General features: G+C 36.4%; 1 protein-coding gene across 3 annotated transcripts in view; it reads left to right on the forward strand.

Moving 5' to 3' along the window:
* The first annotated feature begins 2,722 nt into the window (after positions 1-2,722).
* Positions 2,723-19,522, forward strand: part of LOC149229370 (plant/protein) — a 33,286-nt gene continuing 16,486 nt past the window's right edge. The window contains exon 1 of one of the 3 annotated variants that reach the window (XM_089378580.1): positions 2,723-3,098. In XM_089378580.1, the coding sequence (XP_089234706.1) occupies positions 2,832-3,098 (267 nt within the window). In that variant the 5' untranslated portion in view covers positions 2,723-2,831. Of the gene's footprint in view, positions 3,111-19,522 lie in introns of all 3 variants that reach the window. The other 2 variants (XM_089378578.1, XM_089378579.1) reach the window with 2 other exon arrangements.

The following is a 19,522-nucleotide window of genomic DNA, read 5'->3' on the forward strand; positions in this document are numbered from 1 at the left end:
TGTCTTGGGTTTTTGACCCATTTACAATTACTTGCCTCTATGGGATCATTAAGATAATTAAATACAATATCAATGGGGAATTATTGACAGGGGGTTACACATTTTAGATGAAAAGAAAGGTGTTCTTAACTAAAAGAAACACTCTAGATGCAATGGAACAATATGCTCATGCCAAAAATGTATGGAAATAATAGATCTAGGAAATGCAACAACTTGAGCTGAAGATCTCAATCATTAATGGGCGAAACTCTTCAAATGGGCTCTCATACCATGATTAAGAAAGCAAAGTATTCCATTTAGGACAAACACCTTCAATAATAACTAACACAAATAGATCAAAGATCATAACACCAGAAGTTGTATGTGATTAAAGCACTCCCAAAGGGAAATAATCCACAACCCTAGCCAACATGGCCACTTGAGGCAATTTTATTAATGCAATTTCTTTTTGTTTTACATAAGAGAGTTCTCACATTCGGTCATCAACCATGACCCTCCATATCCTTCAAATAGAGATCATGGACCAACCAGATGTTAAACCACTAATCAATAGGCATTAATATTAAGGGGAATATGAACTTTTGAATCACTCTATGTCTATAATATATCATAATCATCATATTATAATGCAACTAGTGAATATTAAATAAACACACTTCTATCTAATAGACACATTAAATCAAATTAAAATTAGCCAACTCTTATGTATCTAAATAACCTAATACAATTAAAAAAAATACCTTAATACAATTAAAAAAACTATAACTTACCATGAAATTCTTATAAAATTTAAAACAAATATTTTTAATAAAAAAATATAAATTTATCTACTTATTAACTTTCTTTTAAAATAACACCCCACTTTTAAATAGACATTTAATACTCCACCTTGAAATAAACACTCATCAATATGACATTAAACAAAAATCTTAGAAAAACATGGTTAAAACTTTCACAAAAATAAGTTCCAAACTCCTACCATGGCTATGAATCCTCGAATCCAAATCCACATAATTATTAAGTTACCATATTCGTTAATGTTCTCACTCTAAAATAGCATAAAAGGGAGTTACATTTACAAACTCAACGTGGTGTGCACCTTGGCTAAAAAAAGTTACCACAATCATTAGTGTTCTTATTCTATGATAGCATAAAAACAAGAGTTATATTTACAATTTAATGATTTGATGCGGAGATACCTAATTTATTGATTTTTTTGAACCTCAATTTTATTATGTATTATTGGTGAAGCATGTTTAATTGTTTTACCATGTAATGAATTTATCTATAGCAATGTAATTAGATAATGTTATTATTTAAAAATTAGATAATGTTATTATTTAAATGATTTTTTATATGCAACACATTAAAATATATTAAGTTGAGCTAGAAGTTTCGAAGATTAGCTCAATTGATCAAGGTTTTATAATATATTAAGTTTCGAAGATTAACTTAATTGATGAAGGTTTTATAGTTTGAGTAGGTTTAATAGTTAAGAACATATATTTCTTCTTAAAAATTACAAGTTCAAAACCAGAAAAAAATATGGTATATGCGCCTTTGTAAACATTATAGATTATAAAAACTTAAATTCATAAACAATGTTTTATTATAAATTTAAAATAATAATAATAATAATAATAATAATTTTTTATTTAATTTAACTACAAAATTATGAAAACACTTTTAATAAAAATCATATCATTAATTTTATTTTTAATTACAAAAATTAAAAATAAATTTAAAAACAATTATAAACAAAATAATAATAATAATAATAATTTTTTATTTAATTTAATTACAAAAATAATGAAAATAATAATAATAATAATAATATATTTTTTAATTTAATTTAATTACAAAAATAATGAAAAAACTTTTAATAAAAATCATATCATTAATTTTATTTTTAATTACAAAAATTAAAAATAAATTTAAAAACAATTATAAAAATTATAATAATTTTAATTATAATCTATTAAAACATTCATTTTAATTTTTAATAACTAAATTAAGATAATCGATCACTATCTCAAGTGGTCTGATAACTCCTAGACCTTTATTTCCATTATTTCCATTAATTCCAATAATAAAATGAAAAGGTAAAAGAGATTCCAACGAAATCAAGAAAGGTAAGTCTTTTCCGAAAGAGCCAACATGGGAAAGGAAAATAATTCTTATGCTAGACAGCCCATTTTTATCACTGAACTCAATTTCTTAAATTTTTTTTCGTTGGCTTAGTTTAATTTATAGGTAAAATGATTTTTTTTTAATTAATTTTAAATAAAATTAGTTAGATTTTTAAAATTTTGAATTTAAATGGTTTAATTTGTATAATTTAAATGTTTCTTAGAATTTTTATGATGTTAAATCATTTATACATTTAAAAATACATTTTAAATAACAAAAACTCTTCCCAATTTTAATAAATTTCAATGAAAAATCTATTTTACTTATAAATTAAACTATTTTTTAAAAAATCTTAATATATAATTAATAAATTCAAGGTGGAATGAATGCAGGCTGAATTGAACGTAAGAAAAACACTGACTTCCAATCGGACGAGGGTGCAGTCCAATTTCTTAAAATCCAGGTCGATAGTTTGTCGCTTAGACGGACACGTGGCAAAAAATAAGAATCTCTACCAGGCTGGCACAAAGATGGGGCACTAGTTACCAATTCCCCATTACATGTAGGAGTAAGTTCGTTACTTCACGGATCGAATAATCTATTAAAATCCGTCCAATGGTGACGTACCCAGATCGAATCCATCACATTCATTTTGAGGTACAAATACAGGCAGTAAGCAGGGCCGGAGGTTCGAAGCAACCATGGATATTGGTAGAATTGGCAAGGCGTGTGGAAGGACTCCATTTGCTTTGATTCGACATCCCTGTGAACAACGATCACCGAGATCGTTCTTCAAGTTGTCTTCATCTTCTTCTGCATCGTTGTTCTCCTCGAAAAGCAAGAATCTTGCAGCTCTAACGTTCAATTCTAACTCTGACTTGAGAGGAAGAAGGCACTTGTGCGGGATTTCGAACTCGTGCCGGTCAAGGATGGACGTTACTCCTGTTACTCCTCTGCATACTGCGCAGGTAGATTTTCTGGTCAGGTTTTATCCTAATTTTTTGTATTTACGGCGCGAATATCTTTTTTTTTTATGTTTGAAATCTGGATTATTTTCTTGAATTTACAGATTTTAGCCGCATACTGTGATATAATCTTTTCCTAGCGAGAATTTTGAAAATTGTGAAACGAAATGTTTAGGGGCTTAATTTCGTCATTTGGTTAATTTGTTTTATTTTTGCAATTTTGTTTTTCCATGTCGACGATCTCCATTTTTTTTTCCTTTTAGCCTTTGCTAAATTGAGTCGGGTTTCTATGCTTCAAGATTTCTTTCCCTGGAAACACATTTCAATTCGAGATGAAAAAAGAATATATGCTGTAGATGCTGTAGGATTGCCTGAAAGATCAAACGCAGTTCTCGACTGCAAATTTTGGACTGTTCCTCTCAAAAGTGAGTGCTGTATCCTCTCCAGTACATAATACTTTATGTTTAGTCTCTAATAGAGACCACCAGGGTCCATATTTGTCAAAACTAGAAGATCCAGGTCTGTCCATACATGTATGTGAGTGCGAATCATAAATTAAGACGAGAAAGTACTATGTTTTCCACGTAAACTGCAGCTTAGTGAAATCAGGTTAAAAAAACCTGTACATTCCTTTTACCAAGTAAGACTGTGGAACAGATATTGCTGCAAAGGGATACATATAGAACTAAACTATCCTGCAGGCTTCCTCTATACCTCCAAATGTTCAAAAATGATATGCATAGGAGAGAAAATAAGTCCAAAAATCATCACGTGAAGAAAAATTTAGAAGAATATTCCTTCTACACCGAGCATGCTTCCACTTTACCGTAGGAGAAGAATGAAAAGGGAAAGACAAAACAGTCCCCTTGAATGATCGTATAACCTTTTCAGAGGAAAAAACTGTTCTTCAGCAGATAAGCATTTGGAAGGGAATGGATTAGATGATAATGTTGAAGCGATGCTTCCTGAATAGGATCACCATCCTTAACTTGAAGCCATGACCCTGATCCTTCAGTCATCTGAATTCCTTTCTTTGACTTTGAATCTACTTCCCTGTTAAGTTCTAACTTATCTGTATACATGTTCAAAGGGAGATGTAGTTAAAAACAGTCAGGGAAATATTGGAGATAGAAACAATATTTTCCATTACTCTTTCTTCCGTTCGTCCAGTTTATAACAATCTTACAGTCCCCAAACACCTGGAAATTTTGAATTTCCTGTCATGCTGCCAGTTTTAGAAGAAGTCTGAAAATGTTGAATTCTGTGAAATTATTGGATCCTTGCCCTTGGCCAGCACTGAAAGTGATGACATGTGTATGACTGATTTGAATTATACCTCCTGCCCCTCTCTTTTTTGGGTACCTTGACTAGCCCCATTGTTAAAATTGGCAACTACGGCCAAACTCCATGTGGGTCATCTTATTAATAGCAGCTGATATTTTTCTTGGATGCCTCTCATCGAGAGGTGTAGGATTGATCTAAAGATCATCCGATTCCGATAAGTATTCATGGAGATATGAATTTATTTGTGTTATGGGACAATTCCTCAAGGTCGGCCAGCAACCAAACAAACCCCACTTGTGCTCAACGTTTTAGTATAAATAGAGGTGGCCTTCAAGTCATTTCTACACACTCACTTGGGATCTCTTCCTCTCTACTTGTCTTTGGGTTTTAGTAGGAGGAGAGATCCTAAGGGATAATGCTGCCCTGATGGAGAAAGGATCTACGCTGCCCTAATGAAGAAGCCCTAGACACAGAAAGGAAGGGAGATCTAGAATGGTGAAGGAAGCCTACATAACGCAGCAAGGAAAGATCTAATTGCTGGTCTAGAAAGAGACCCTATCCGCTGTACTAAAAGGCTCCTATACGCAGCCCTAAGGAGAGACCTATACGCTGTTCAAAAGAGCCCTAGCCGCAGTTCTGTTCGTGCCCTAATCACAGTCCATATACGCCCTAACTGCTGGCCTTATTCCGCACTAGATGTTGCCCTACATCCGCAATTTAAGAAGACTCTTATACGCTGGAAATAGGAGGCCTTATCTCCCTAGACGCAGTCCTCTAATACGCAATCTCAAGAGGCCTCTATGCTGCCCTAACCGCAGTCCTCAAAGGTGATATAATCTGCAGTCAATGAGGGTTCTATGCAGCAAGAGGAGGATTCCTATACGCTGGAAAGAGGAGCCCTTAACGCAGTCAAAAGAAGACTATTCAAGCATGCCCCAGCTGCAGCCATGGAGGAGTCTTACCACAGCTATCAGACCTCAGATTTGGACAGCAACAACGTCAAGCTTCAGGCAGATGAGGAAGGTCTGAAAGTGGTTTGTATGACATGGAGAAGAGTGCTGAAGGGTATACGTTGAAGTCTGTCCAGCAAGGCAGCATATGTTAGGACTGTGTTGATAATAGTACAGTCACTTGGATGGAGAAAGGGGTGTGAACTTGATGAAGGTTATGAACGGTAAATTCTATGAGAGAAATCACTGTGTTGAAGACCTTGGTTGGAAACCTTTGGAGCAGCAAAGGGGACTGTTAGAGGGCAGATTAATATAGGCCTATGTTCAGTGACATTGGTGGAACTTCGTCATTAATAGAAGGCAGATTGAAGAGCTGACCGTATGAAGGTACAGACTTCCTTGTGAGCAGCAGAGGAAGACTGTGTGTTAGGCCGCAGGCCATAACACCACAGTCAATATTTCGTATGAGTATTTGAGTGCTCAGATCATTAGCATAATATATATGGAGCTGTCATGCTGCTGAAGCTATTAGAGGACTGTTTGATGCTGCTGTAATATAAGATGGACAGAGCTAGTGTCATGGGTTGGTTCAACTGACAAGGAGCAACATGATGATGTAAGGGTCTCACCTTGAAGGACCTTATGCTGCAAATCAGTTGAAGATTGAAGGCTGCTCTCCGAGCTGCAGTCCTTGGTGTCAGGTGTATAACTGCATTGTGTCATCTTCATGGTGAAGATCTCTGCTCTTATCTAGTCAAGTCAAAGTGTTGACTTCTGATGTATATGTACTATCTCTCTCTCTCTGCTGAACTATTGAAGAACATATAAGAAGAATTGATCAAGGGTTTCCCCACATTGGGGTTTGTCCCTGGCTAGCGCCACATCTTGTGTCCTCTTGTCTTGGCTTGTCTTCTGCGATTTATGTTTATGTTCTATCTGCAGTTTACTTTAATGCTGATGTGATTGCTAATCTAGAAACGATATTGAGCTAACTGTGAAAATTGAAATAAATTGCTCTAAGCATAGAACATACCTAAAATTAACACCCATAAAACTACCTCGAGACTCCGGATCTGTCTATTTGAGGTTGAGTCAGCTGCCTAGGTATTGATAATTTGGATACATAATGAAACTAGAAAAGATAAATTTGGCTTGAGTAGCACCTTGAATTGGGAGAATGTTTTTCTCCTCAAATATCCTTGCATGACAGGCTAACCATATTCCGTCGGAGATGATTGATGGAAGATCTTTTAATTCCTTCAAGGCTGGATTGTGATTACATAACCTAAGACATTCCTCTACAGAGGTCTTCTGCCAGCTGTCCTTACCTGTTTAGGAGTCCATCTCACTCTATACTTCTCTGGATTAGTGTGAGGTAGTGAGAAGACGTGATATGTTTTCTTCATTGTTTTTGTGAAGAACACATCTGCTAGGACCTTCTTTGTTCCTTTTTTGGAGATTTTCCCCCACTAGAGCCTTGTGTTGGTATTCAGCGACATAAAGATTCGGCACTTAGAGGGAGCTTTAATCTACCACATATTCTTCCACTACCACTGAGTATCTTCTCCGTTCTGATAGCTTGTAGTCCTCAACACGCCCCACCCAGGGATCTATTTCAATTCTTACCTTGTCACCTTTCCCTATTTTCCTACTAGAGAAAATGTTTGCACCATTGTTTTTTGTTGACAACCAAACCTGCACAGTAATGTCAATGGAGACTTGGTACAACTAGACACAATGGCCATTGTTGCCCCAGAATTCATGTCTTTTGCTTTGGGTTGGTTCATGCCAACTCTTGGGGGTATCCTTATCTCTGCCTATGACCTATGGATGGAATCAACGAAAGAAAACTTGGTTCAACAAGCATATAAAACACAAATGTAAGCTAGCAAGTCAGTGGAGGGATCCGGAAGACTAGTGCCTGCTGTGTGCCATGGAGTCAAATAGAACAAGATCCCCTGTCCATGTGGTGATGGAGAATTCTAGTGAGACATCCACAAAGGACGAGTCCTACTAGAGCAATGTGACTCGATACTGTCCTCAACATTGAAGAAACAGCCTTATCCTAGTTGCTAAGATGTAATTGAAGGGGGAGGGGAACTTAATTTACCCTACAAACGTTCAAGCTATGGAAACAAGTGCTCAATTTCGCAATAGTTTCATTAAGAGTAGGGGAAGAATATCCACAAGTCTCATAAAATTAACTCGATTACGCATAATGAGAAGGCTGTAAAAATTAATCCACAGAGTTTAACACACAAAATAGAGAGGTTTTGTGGATCAGGTGCTCAAGTTTTATTCATTTTCAGGACTTCTAGCAGTTACAAGCAACGGAGAATTGATCTCAAGGAATCCAACCAATGCATTTTCCTTATTTAATAGATTTCTGCTCCTTTGTAATCTCTGTCATAAGTCTGAGAATACATGTGCATGCTACTCAAAATAACCATGAAGTGCACTTCTGGGTTCAATCTGCCCTCAGACTATCAGATCTGAAAAAGTCCTGTACTCTGCATGTTGGTAAATGAGTTGGATTGGATCATCATACAATTTGTCATCTATCCTGGTCCTTTTTGGGTGGAAAAATTGGAGGGATTGGCCTGCAGGGCCCATTCTTAGTTTAGAAAATTTGGGTCTGGAACCTTCCAGAGCCATTTTGAGGCATCAAATGGCATTTATTGGGATTTTAATGGTCAGAACTTGTGTCCACACCCTTGGTGTTGATCTACACACTGAAACCTTTCCAACGGTGTGGAAATCACCTCAATCAGAGCTTGTATAAAAAAGTTATGCCTCTCACAAGTTGACCTACCTTCTTGACCACTATGGTACAATTGATTCCATGTCAGTCCCAATTAACCACATATGGACTTTCAAGAAGATTCTAGAAGGTCCAAAACCTTATCACCAATTGAAGTTGAAGAAGTCAAAACCCTAACCATAGATGGCTATCAGGCTCTATTAAATACCTGGCTGTTAGGAGGAGGAGTTCCATTCTTTAGCATTGTGCTTGTTCCATATTTGAGCAGAACATCTATGAGTGGTATTTTGTGAAAATAACAGAGGAGGAAGGGGATTCTGTACCAGCCATTTAGGCTGCAGTGTCAAAAGATAACTCCATAATGAGTTCCCATTCCTTTGTATGTGCATTTTTATAACTGAAGCAAGGAGAAAAGAGCATAGGCCTCACTTTTTAGTTGGGTTTTCTCTCGTATTGGGTTTCCCAGGATAAATTGTGTGTTCATTTGTGTGGATGGTAGTGTATATGTGCCTGTTATTTCATTTTTGTATTTCAGTTATTTCATAAATTCAGGCAAGGCTAGTAATTAATTAATCTGGGATCTAGGGAAAATTAGTTTGCATAGTCTAAGATTTCAGAATATTATAAGATCCACTGTGACAAACTGTTCTAGTGGAATATCCATGGCAATTTACAGATTAGTAACCAACAGATGTGCCATGGCCCACGGTACTTCTAGCTTTAGACTCTCATAACACTTGCTGTTCACCAACACCACAGATCTGTTTATGAGTGAATGATGCACCTTCTCGCTTAGCTTAGAAAATGGACCAGAAATGCATGCATGGATATTGAATTTTGTCTATAACAGACCTCTGCAGCTGAATGTTAGTTTACATGCTTTTCTTCACGGGATGCCAAACTAATTAGTGATAGGTTGTGACTGCATTTCTGAGTATTAAAATAACAACCATTTCACATCTAACTACACCTTGATCTGCTGTTCATTCAGTGCATGATCGACCCTTTGCAGGGTATAAGACACCAAGTTTCAATTCATTAGAGAGGATAAAATTAGGAACTGGTTCTTTCACCTATTAGGGTTATTCTCGGAGATGATTAGAAATAGATTCAGTCATGTACTAAGGGGCATGCCCTACGAACTGCTATGAAGTATCTGGTTTGGCAGACCATGTACCCATGCTTTATTCTGATGATTCCCAGGCCAAGGTGAGGTGCTCTGACTGCTGGAAATATCCTCAAGCCATGAAAAAACAGGGTATGAACTGCCAATCTTAATCTGTCTTTTTAGAAACTCTGATTTGTATAGCATCATTAGTTTTACTAAATGAATCCTTTGCTAATATACTTGTAGCGCATAGAGAACTCATCAGTGCTGTTGCTGCAAATATCCTTCAAATGGGTCTGGACTCTGAACAGAACTTCCCACATATGCACCTCCTCATTAGATATGATGCAACAAACAGATCTGCATTACCAGTCACAAGTGTGTTCTCCATGCTACCTACAAATACCCTCACCCAATGCGACCTCATTTGCTGAAGATAGCAACAGTTTTTCCCCTCAAAAGTAGCATATTCTCTTCCATAAACAATAGCCTCAAGTCATTCTGCATCCATGAAACTTCTGGAAACCTATGGCACTTAACTTCATGCTGTTATGTGAGGTACAGATCGGTATGATACTGCTTCCTGTTTGCATATGATGGTATACAATAGAAATAAGGCTCAAGCATGTCTAATATGGCAGTGCCACCCACGTGAAGAAAAGGCTTCAAAATCTGCATTTTATGGACCGAAAGACTCTTGAACAGCTCGTGCAAAAATCATGCTAATATCATGCATTAATCTTTCACACCATGGCAATGTTGCACGAAGCGGGGACATTTTTTGGAAGCGAAGTGTCGGAAGCGTCAATTTCCAAAAATCCTCTAAAGCGAAGCGTCTATATATATATATATATATATATATGTTGCACTGACTGTCGGGACGGGGGGACCGGTGGGACAAGTTTCCGGGACGGCTAGAGTGCACCCCCAAATTTTCAGGGGACAGCAGGTTGGGAACAACAAGTGCGACAACTAATTTTTATATTTATTAAAAAACTAAAATTAAAATAAAATGTAGTAATTCAGCATAAACATGAATGATAAATTAAAATATAAAAATTAGAACTATTACTCATTTTGAAATTCAAATTACAAAATCAAATCTAAAGTCTAATACTATCTAATCATCATTGCGCATCACAACAACAAATCTAGTCATCATTGCCCACTGTCAAGAACTTAAGAAGTGCTATTAGTCTGCTACAACCTACAATCTACTACTGTCTACATAATCATTGTATGATGCATGATGAATCATTACAAAATTTAAATAGCAGCTAAAATTTAATAAAATTGTAAACATGACCAAGTCATTAAAATTTAATTATAAATCCCAAACAAAGAGTCTAGAAATTAAGAACCTTGTGGGACCTGTCATCAGTCTAATATATATCATAATCATTCAGAATCACTATTATTTACAGAGCACAAAGAGTATTACCATCGCATCTATTTACCTTATAACATTGAGCGTTAAAGATGAGTTAGCCATTGTAATGTTTATTTCCGGAGTAACAAATGTTATGTACAAAAGTAATAATGTCATAAAGTGAAAAAAATTATATATAATAAATGATGTTTATGTTAATGTATTCAGGGAATTAGTTGATTGGTTCCTAAAATGAATAATGAAACTTGCTGCGTATATAGACAACACCACTAGTAATTTAGTAGCACATTGATAAATCTTATCTCTCATCTATTCTCTCTTGCTTGTCTCTTGCATATATTTAACATGGTATTAAAGTCATGGTTGAAACCAACTCACAAAAGGATAGAAAAGATAGATCAATGACTTCAAAATCAGCCTCTTCGAGGGGGCAACCTCCTTTACATTACACAAATGAACAATTATTGGATGATACAAATGGCAAAACCTCCTTTCTATATATAGGAGTCTAAGGGGTCCCAATAAAATCAGATCTTACATAACAATAATATTGTAGGGGCACAAAAATAACAATAGTGGGCTTCTATGGGGCATAATAATAACAACATGGGGATTATATGGGCGCAATAATACAATAAGGGGGTTGCATTAATAACAATACGGGTTACACTAGTAGTATAGGAACCTAACATGCCCCTCTCCTTCAAAAAGTGTTGTCTTCAATGCTTGAGTAGTTCTGGATGCTTCTGTATAAAATTCTCATCCTCCCATGTGGAATCTTCAGCGGGTAAGTTCTTCCACTTGATGAGATACTCTAAAATTGATCGATTTTGTAGCTGTCGATTTCTTGTTTTTGTGACTGCTTCCGGTTCCAATATGATTTTTCCTTCCTCGTCAAGTTCTGGCAATATTGTTTGAACTAGGATCTTCTCACCTATAACCTTCTTTAAGTATTAAACATGGAAAACTGGGTGCACTCGGGAAGATGCAGGAAGCTCCAATTTGTATTCCATAGTACCAATCTTTTGTAACACCTTGTATGGACCATAATACTTTGGTGATAATTTATTATCCTTCTTAGCTTGCTTGAGGGACATTTGTTTGTATGGTTGTAGTCGTAGAAATACTCGGTCGCCTACATCAAAACTTCTTTCACTGCGACGTTGATCTGCCTGTTGTTTTATTCTATTCTGCGCCAAAGTGAGGTTATCCTTTAAGAGTTTGAGAACTTCTTGTTGATGCTCAATGTGATCTTCCACTGCTTGAACCTTAGAATTTTCTTTTAAAGACAATGTGATGGATGGTGGATGATGTCCATAAAGTGCCATAAATGGGGTCATTTTTGCTGCAGTATGGAAGGAAGTGTGATACCACCATTCAGCCAAAGGCAACCACTTGACCCATTGTGTCCGTTTATCAGATACAAAGCAATGAAGATATGCTTCCAAACATTTGTTCACTATCTTAGTTTGCCCATCAGATTGAGGTTGATAAGATGAGCTATGAGCTAACTGAGTACCCAAATATTCCACCTCTTGTACTCCAAAGAAACATTTGGAGCTTTTTGCATATAATTGTTTCTCCTCCAATAGTTTGAGCACCTTGTCAACATGTTGAACATGATCCTTCCAAGACTTGCAGTAGATTAGTATATCATCAAAAAATACTAACACAAATTTTCTAAGGAAGGGTTTGAAAATGAAATTCATCAAACCTTGAAATGTAGAAGGTGCATTGGTAAGGCCAAAAGGTATGACCAAAATTCGTAATGACCCTCATGAGTTCTAATTGTTGTTTTTGGAATGTCTTCAGTCTTCATTCTGATTTGATGATATCCTGAATGAAAATCCAACTTGGTGAAGTAAATTGCTCCATGTAATTCATCCAATAATTCATCAATGACAGGAATGGGAAATTTATCTTTAATAGTAAACTTGTTGAGCTCCCTATAATCTGGACACATGCGTCTTGATCCATTCTTCTTGTGTACCAATACCATTGGAGCAGAGAAAGAACTTTGACTAGGTTGAATTATATCAACCTCTAGCATTTCTGCAACCATACGTTCAATTTCACTCTTTCGGGCATATGGATATCTGTAAGGCCTGATGTTTGAGGGAACACTTCTTGGAATCAAATGAATAGCATGATCATGATCACGAATAGGTGGGAGGCCTTTGGGAGTCTCAAATACTTTGGAATGATTGTCCAAAATGTTTTGGAGATTTGGAGAAATAGATGATTTCGATGTGGGAACCTCTAGTGAACATAATTGTGCAATTATGCCCTGTTGTTCTTTCTTTAGAAGCTTTGTCATGCTGTTAGAGTTGATTATCTTTCCTGGTTTCCCTTCGATACCCCTTAATTCAACTTCCTTTCCTTCCCAAAAAAATTCAAGAAAAGTTCTTGAAAATTAAAAGCTATTGTACCCAAAGATTGTAGCCATTGGACTCCTAGTACAACATCTACACCACCCATTGGAATGGAAAGCATTGGACTATTCAAGACATATTCTCCTATGGATAACTTGATATTATGGCACTTTCCAGAGCAATTTATGGTTCCTCCATTTGCAACCATTACTTAACACTATGGTGCTGGATATGGGAAGCAATTCAATTCCTTGGCTATCTTACAATGAACAAAATTATGGGTACTACCCGAATCAATCAACAATATTACCTTTTTCTTCCTGATATGCCCTTCTATCTTGAGAGTTTGATGAATGGTAATTCTTGTCAATGCATTACAAGATATGGTCGGATTCTTTTCTTCTTTTTTCTGGGATTGGTTCCTGGTGTATCTCCTCTTCTTTTGATGTTTCGTGTTCCTTTTTTTGCTCCTCTTCCCCATCTATGTAAATTAATTTCTTCTTAGCACACTTATGACCTTTAGTGTATTTTCTATCACAATTGTAGCAAAGCCCTTTTGCTCTTTTTTCTTCCAATTGTTGTGGTGTCAACCTTGTAGGTGGTGAAAGGCTAGGAGAAACAACACTTCCATCTTTATAGTTGTGAGTGGTAGGCTTCCTTGTTTCCATAATTTTGCTTTCCATTTTTCTTGCCAATGAATCAAGTTCCCAAAGGCGAACCTCATGTTGGATGTTATCCTTTAAAGTCCCTATGAACACATCAATCCTATGCTCCTTTGGAATATCTTTTACTCTTATATTCAATTTTTTGGAAGTCCTCAATGTGCTCCATAATTGAACCCTTTTGTTTGAGATTTATCAATTGGCTTTAAAAGGTGTTACTTTTTGCATCCTCATAATGTGCTATCATTTCTTTCGTAAAAATTGCCCAAGTGACAAATTGTTTACGAGAGCAAAGCCATCGATACCATACAAACTTATTTGGTTTCAAATATAAAGTTGCAATGTGTACCTTTTGTGTGTTTTGCACATTATGGAGATCGAAATATTGCTCCGTCTGTAGTATCCATGTTATGGGATCCTTGCCATCAAACTTCCTCATATTGATCTTTGGAACATGGTGGATCTTCAATCCAACGTTAGAGTCTGTGAAATCATGATTAACATTTCTTTTGTTCTCATCATGTGTTTCCTTTACTACCCTTTTGCCATTAGTAAGCATTTCTTGTAGCAACTTTGTCAAATCTGTCTTCAAATCTTCCATGTCGCATTTAAGTTTTTCTTCTATACCATCCATCTTAGCTTCCATGCCCTTTGAATTCCTTCAAACTAATTTTTCAACCAAACTTATGCAAAATTTAAAAAAAACTACACCTTTTTTCACTTTGTAGGAGCTCGATATTAAATCTGTTGTATCTCTATAATTGTAGATCTCCAAGGTCTGAAATTGCGTCCTACGGTAGCCCTTTGAGTCCTCTTTCCAACCCCGCAAATCTGATAAAGATTGGATTCTTCAAGGAAGAGTTATGCTAAATCTCCCACGATGACCTGATTATAGACTGGTTCAGTGGTGCGAACTTGTACGAAGTGCCACGTGTCACTTTTAGACCTTAGGACCTGAAACCGATACACATAAAACTACAGGCCGTCCTCTTTTTGTAACTTTTTACGAAATTTTAATTTGATGCTGAGAGAGAAAGTTATGACGATTTTCCCTAGGTCACCTGTTTGGGATGTAATTTGGGAGCCTGCAAAAACCCTAAATGTCTTGGACCATATCTCCGAAAATATAGCGAAACAAGATTTGAAATTTGGGCATGAGCTTCATTAAGATTTCGGCTCAAATGGGTTTAAATTTTAGTGTTTGAACCTTTGTAGAAAAAATTATAGTGAAAATTCCACGATGGTCGGTTTGCAATGGAATTTTGGAGCTTGCAAAACCTTAACTTCCTCAGATCATATCTCCGAAAATATAGCGAGACAAGATCTAAAATTCGGACCCGAGATTCAGAACGATTTCGGATCAAATGGGTTTTTTTTTTAGCTTCTGAAACTTTGTAGACAAAAAGTTATAGTGAAAATGCCATGATGACCTGTTTGGATCAGCAAAACCCTAGAATCCAAAGGCTCTGATACCAAATGTTATGAAACCAGCTCACAAAAAGATAGAAAAGATAGATCAACAACTTCAAAATCAACGTCTTTGAGGAGGCAACCTCCTTTACATTACACATATGAACAATTCTTGGATGATACAAATGACAAGACCTCCTTTCTATATATAGGAGTCTAAGGGGTCCCATTAAAATCATAGCTTACATAACAATAATATTGTAGGGGCACAACAATAACAATAGTGGGCTTCTATGGGGCATAATAATAACAAGATGGGGACTATATGGGCACAATAATACAATAAGGGGGTTGCACTAATAACACTAAGGGGTTACACTAGTAGTATAGGGACTTAACATTGTGGCATAGGGAAATTTCAAAGATTCATGCCAAGAAAAGGTTTGTCACAGACATGGAGAAAGAGACAATTTCAAAGTGAAGGCAAATTAATTCATGGAGTATAGTGACTAGAAACTATAAAAATGAATAAGTTGTTAAAATTTAATTATAAATCCCAAATTAAGAGTCTCACACTTCACCCTGTCGCTCAACTCTTACCTCACCTGCAACCTTTGCTTGAGTTCTCTTAGCTCTGTTTACCTTTGCCGTGATGAATGGAGTTCTCTGTTCAACGTTTACCTTCGCCCATTGTCTCAGACTTCGCTCGACTCTTACTTGCAACCCTCGCAACTTGTGTTTACCTGCAACCTTTGCTCGAGCTCAGTGTTTACTTGCAACCTTCACAACCTATGTTTACCTTTTCCGTCATGTCTCTATAATAATGTTTACCTTCGCCGCCGCTGTGTAGTATAGTGTGTAGTATGCGGTAGGTTTAATTTAGTGTGTATGCGATAGGTTTAGTTTAGTCGATAGGTTTAGGTTGTTATAGGGTTTAGGTTTCAAATTTTTTTTTTTTGACTTTAAAGTTTAGAAGTTAGGTTTTCAAATTTATTTTTTTTAATTTAAACTTTTTCTAAAGTTTAATGTGCATGATATTGGGGGATGTCCTAAAGTCCCCCAAAAAGTCCCCAATTTTTTTAGGGACGGTCTGGAAGTCCCCAAGTCCCCGATGGAGTCCCCAGCTAATTGGGGAAGTTTCCGACGAGTTCCAAAGTACCCGGAATGTCGGGATGAAGGAAACATCATGGCAATGTTGCACGAAGCAGGGACATTTTTTGGAAGTGAAGCGTCAGAAATGTTATTTTCCAAAAATCCTTGGAAGCGAAGCGTCTATATATATATATATATATATATATATATATATATATATATATAGATATCATCACATTTATATTAAAAAAAAACATCCAGAGTGCCAAATTAGTTGTAGAATATATGAAAGCATGCATATTGTACTCAAATCAAGATAGAAATGGCATCCATAGTACATTAATGATTAATTATTCGAGCATCAACCATCTAGATTCTAGATTCTTGTCCTTCTGTCTACCTTTGCTTCTACTTCGGTTCTCTAGGGATATTAGTCAACATTGCCCAATTTTGATCACACTGTCTAATCCAAGACTTATAATATGGTAGAAAAAGCTTAACATGCCTGATCAATGATTTTGACTCGAGTGAAGGGTAAATTTTTGCTAAGGCCATGACAAAGGAGTTCAACGATCAACAACACAACACTGGGGTACATACAGGGCTTGGTGATCTTGATTAAATGCCAATACATACCCTCATACATTATATAATATAATGAAATGCCATAGTCCCATTGATCTTGAAATCATGAAAACTGTTAAGTCTCCTGAATTTTGAATGGGATATGGAATTCTATTTTCTCCATATGAAGTTTGATGAGGTTGGAACCACTCTCAAACATCCCAAGTCATTTCATAGTAATGTTAAAAATTTAAGTAAAAATGACATTGCTTTAAGAATTTAACATTACCATTAGGGAGCATCTAGGAAGTGTCTAGGGATCATCAAGGGAGCACCTTGGGAGTGTCTAGGATGTTGGAAAATGCAATGTGGCAACTATTAATTCATATTTTCCTTATTCCTTAATATTTACTTGTGAATCTTATTTATCTTCTTGTGTTTCTTTATTATATCTTTTTCATCAAACAAATATCAAGATCAAAACAGTAAAGACAATGGACACAAATATTAGGCTCCAAGCCAGGGCAAAACCCCTCCAAGGGGAAAACCCAGAAAAACTCTTCTCTTCTTATAGAATTTGCTTCAAATGAGACAACAAAGACCCAAACCCTAGACCAAGTCCTCCTCCAAGCACCAAGTCAGCCCTCCAAAGAGACCTTCCAATTAGGTCAAAGTCAAACCAAATCAACCAGAGACAAACCCTTCTAGAACTGCACCAATCTCAGAATTTTGGCCCTCTTGAAACAACATTTCGGACTTGCAATCACTGCAGAAATTTCGACGCATGCAACTACTCCATAAACTCGCATGTCTGAGAGAAAATGCCCAAAACTCGTCCTCTTTCCTTCGCTAGGGTTTTCTCCTTGAATCCTTGTGTTTCACTCTTCTTTCTTCTATTTATTGTAGATCGAACTTGTTGATGATGTGTGTTAAATGAGGTCGAGTATGTCTCTATATATAGCCTTTCCAAGAGGTCGAAGAGCCCCTCTCTAGGCCGACTTGTGCTAGGAGATTTCTAGGACTTTCTAGACTCAAAAATAAATTCTTTTACGTGACACATTTTGCTCATAAGGGCCTTATAATCAAGATGTTGACTCTCTTGACTCATGACAATAAATCCTATGACCTAACAAACCCTCGAAGCATGAAGAACATGCTTTTACCTAGAAGACCATCAATAATGACCATGAAACCCATGTTTTAAAATAATAACTTTTTTTTTCTTCTTTTGTTTGTTACATGAAATGCATATTTAAATGAGTACAATAACAATTATGAAGATTGAAACTAGTTACATTTCCAACACAGGGAGCATGGTTCCTCACATAGTGGTTCGAAAATTCCGAAAACAAAACAAAATGCCCCATGGGATCGTGTGAATAGTTTTTGGAACCGTTGCTGAACCTTGGCTTGGGCCTATAGAGCTATGCCGGAAACGCGGTTTTGCCCGAGGATTGCTCGGGGATCTATTTGGGATGTGAATTCGCCTCTTAAACGGGGGGGGGGGGGGGGGGGACAGTGCCTGCAACAGTGCACCATGGTGATTTTGTCATGGCTATAAGTCTTTTTCAATCCACTGATACTATTGTGTTTATATTCCTAGCCAATGTTGCAAACATCTTGATTTTATCGCCTTAAAATCCCAAAATCATAATTTTTTGGCCTAGCCGATGTTGGCCGATTTTTACCAATATTTTGCTGGTATCTTTATTTTGCCAATGTTTGCTTATTTTTACTGATATTTTCCTGATTTTATGATATTTTGGTTTCTGGATCCTTGTTGATTGTTAATTTTAGTTAACAATGGTATGTTCTATGCTTGCAACAATTTCTTCAATGTCCTTTAGTTAGCCCAATGACAATTTCCAATAGCAATCACATTAATCACCACATTGACATAAACTGTAGATAGAACATGAACAATAAAAGTAGAAGACAAACCAAGACAAGAGAACACCAAAATTTGGTAAATGCCAGAGAAAAACCCCAAGATGGGGAAAACCCTTTGATCAATTCTTCTTATTATTATATCAAATGTTCAACAGAGAGAGAGAGTACAATAAAGTCAAAATTGACTTGCCAATAAAGTCAACTTAGCCTCCTTAGTTGGTCAAATGACAGTCAAAACATTCCTCTTTAGATTGGTCAAACAAAAGTCAACGCTATGGTCAAACAAGTCTGTGTCAACATAGATCAAGTAGCTCAAAAAATCCTGATTTTTGTGCCAATGAATGTGGCATGTTGAGATAGAAATTCTCCCTGAAAATCAAAGTCACAAGTTGCCTAGAAATTCAAGTCGACGCTGGTCAAACTGCAAAAAATTTCAAAAATTTCGGACCATGTAAGAAATCCACTGCCACATGTGTGAAGAAATCAACTGCCTAATGACGTGTATGAGCTAATCAGATGAGGAGAGAGAAGAATGTGTGAGTTGATGAAGTGCCAAATGAGGGTGGAGGTCTCTTTTATTTACGCAAGTCATTGAGGGTCAAGAGACATGTCCATTTTGCTTCATGAGCCTACATGATGATGTGGCTGTCCTTGACAATTTGCACATGTGTGGGCTTGACCTCAGAAACACATTTCTCCTTGTCCGATTTGGGTGATCTTTAGGTCGATTTTGGTCCTCTCAAAAGATGAATTCAATGCAATAATTATCTCTATCAAATGAATTGTCTAAAGTGGAATTTGGCCCTAGTTTCCAATTTTAACACTCCTTCTTAACTAGGGAGAATTCCACTTGCCAATATATGACCATCGATCATCATACCATCCTGTCATCATGTACCATCTCCCGCATCTTGTCTCAACTCTGTTGAACACTGATATAGATA

The sequence above is a fragment of the Pinus tabuliformis genome, chromosome J (genome assembly GCF_031772625.1).
Source record: "Pinus tabuliformis cultivar Carrire ecotype Pingquan chromosome J, CPIR1, whole genome shotgun sequence".
Taxonomy (NCBI): domain Eukaryota; kingdom Viridiplantae; phylum Streptophyta; class Pinopsida; order Pinales; family Pinaceae; genus Pinus; species Pinus tabuliformis.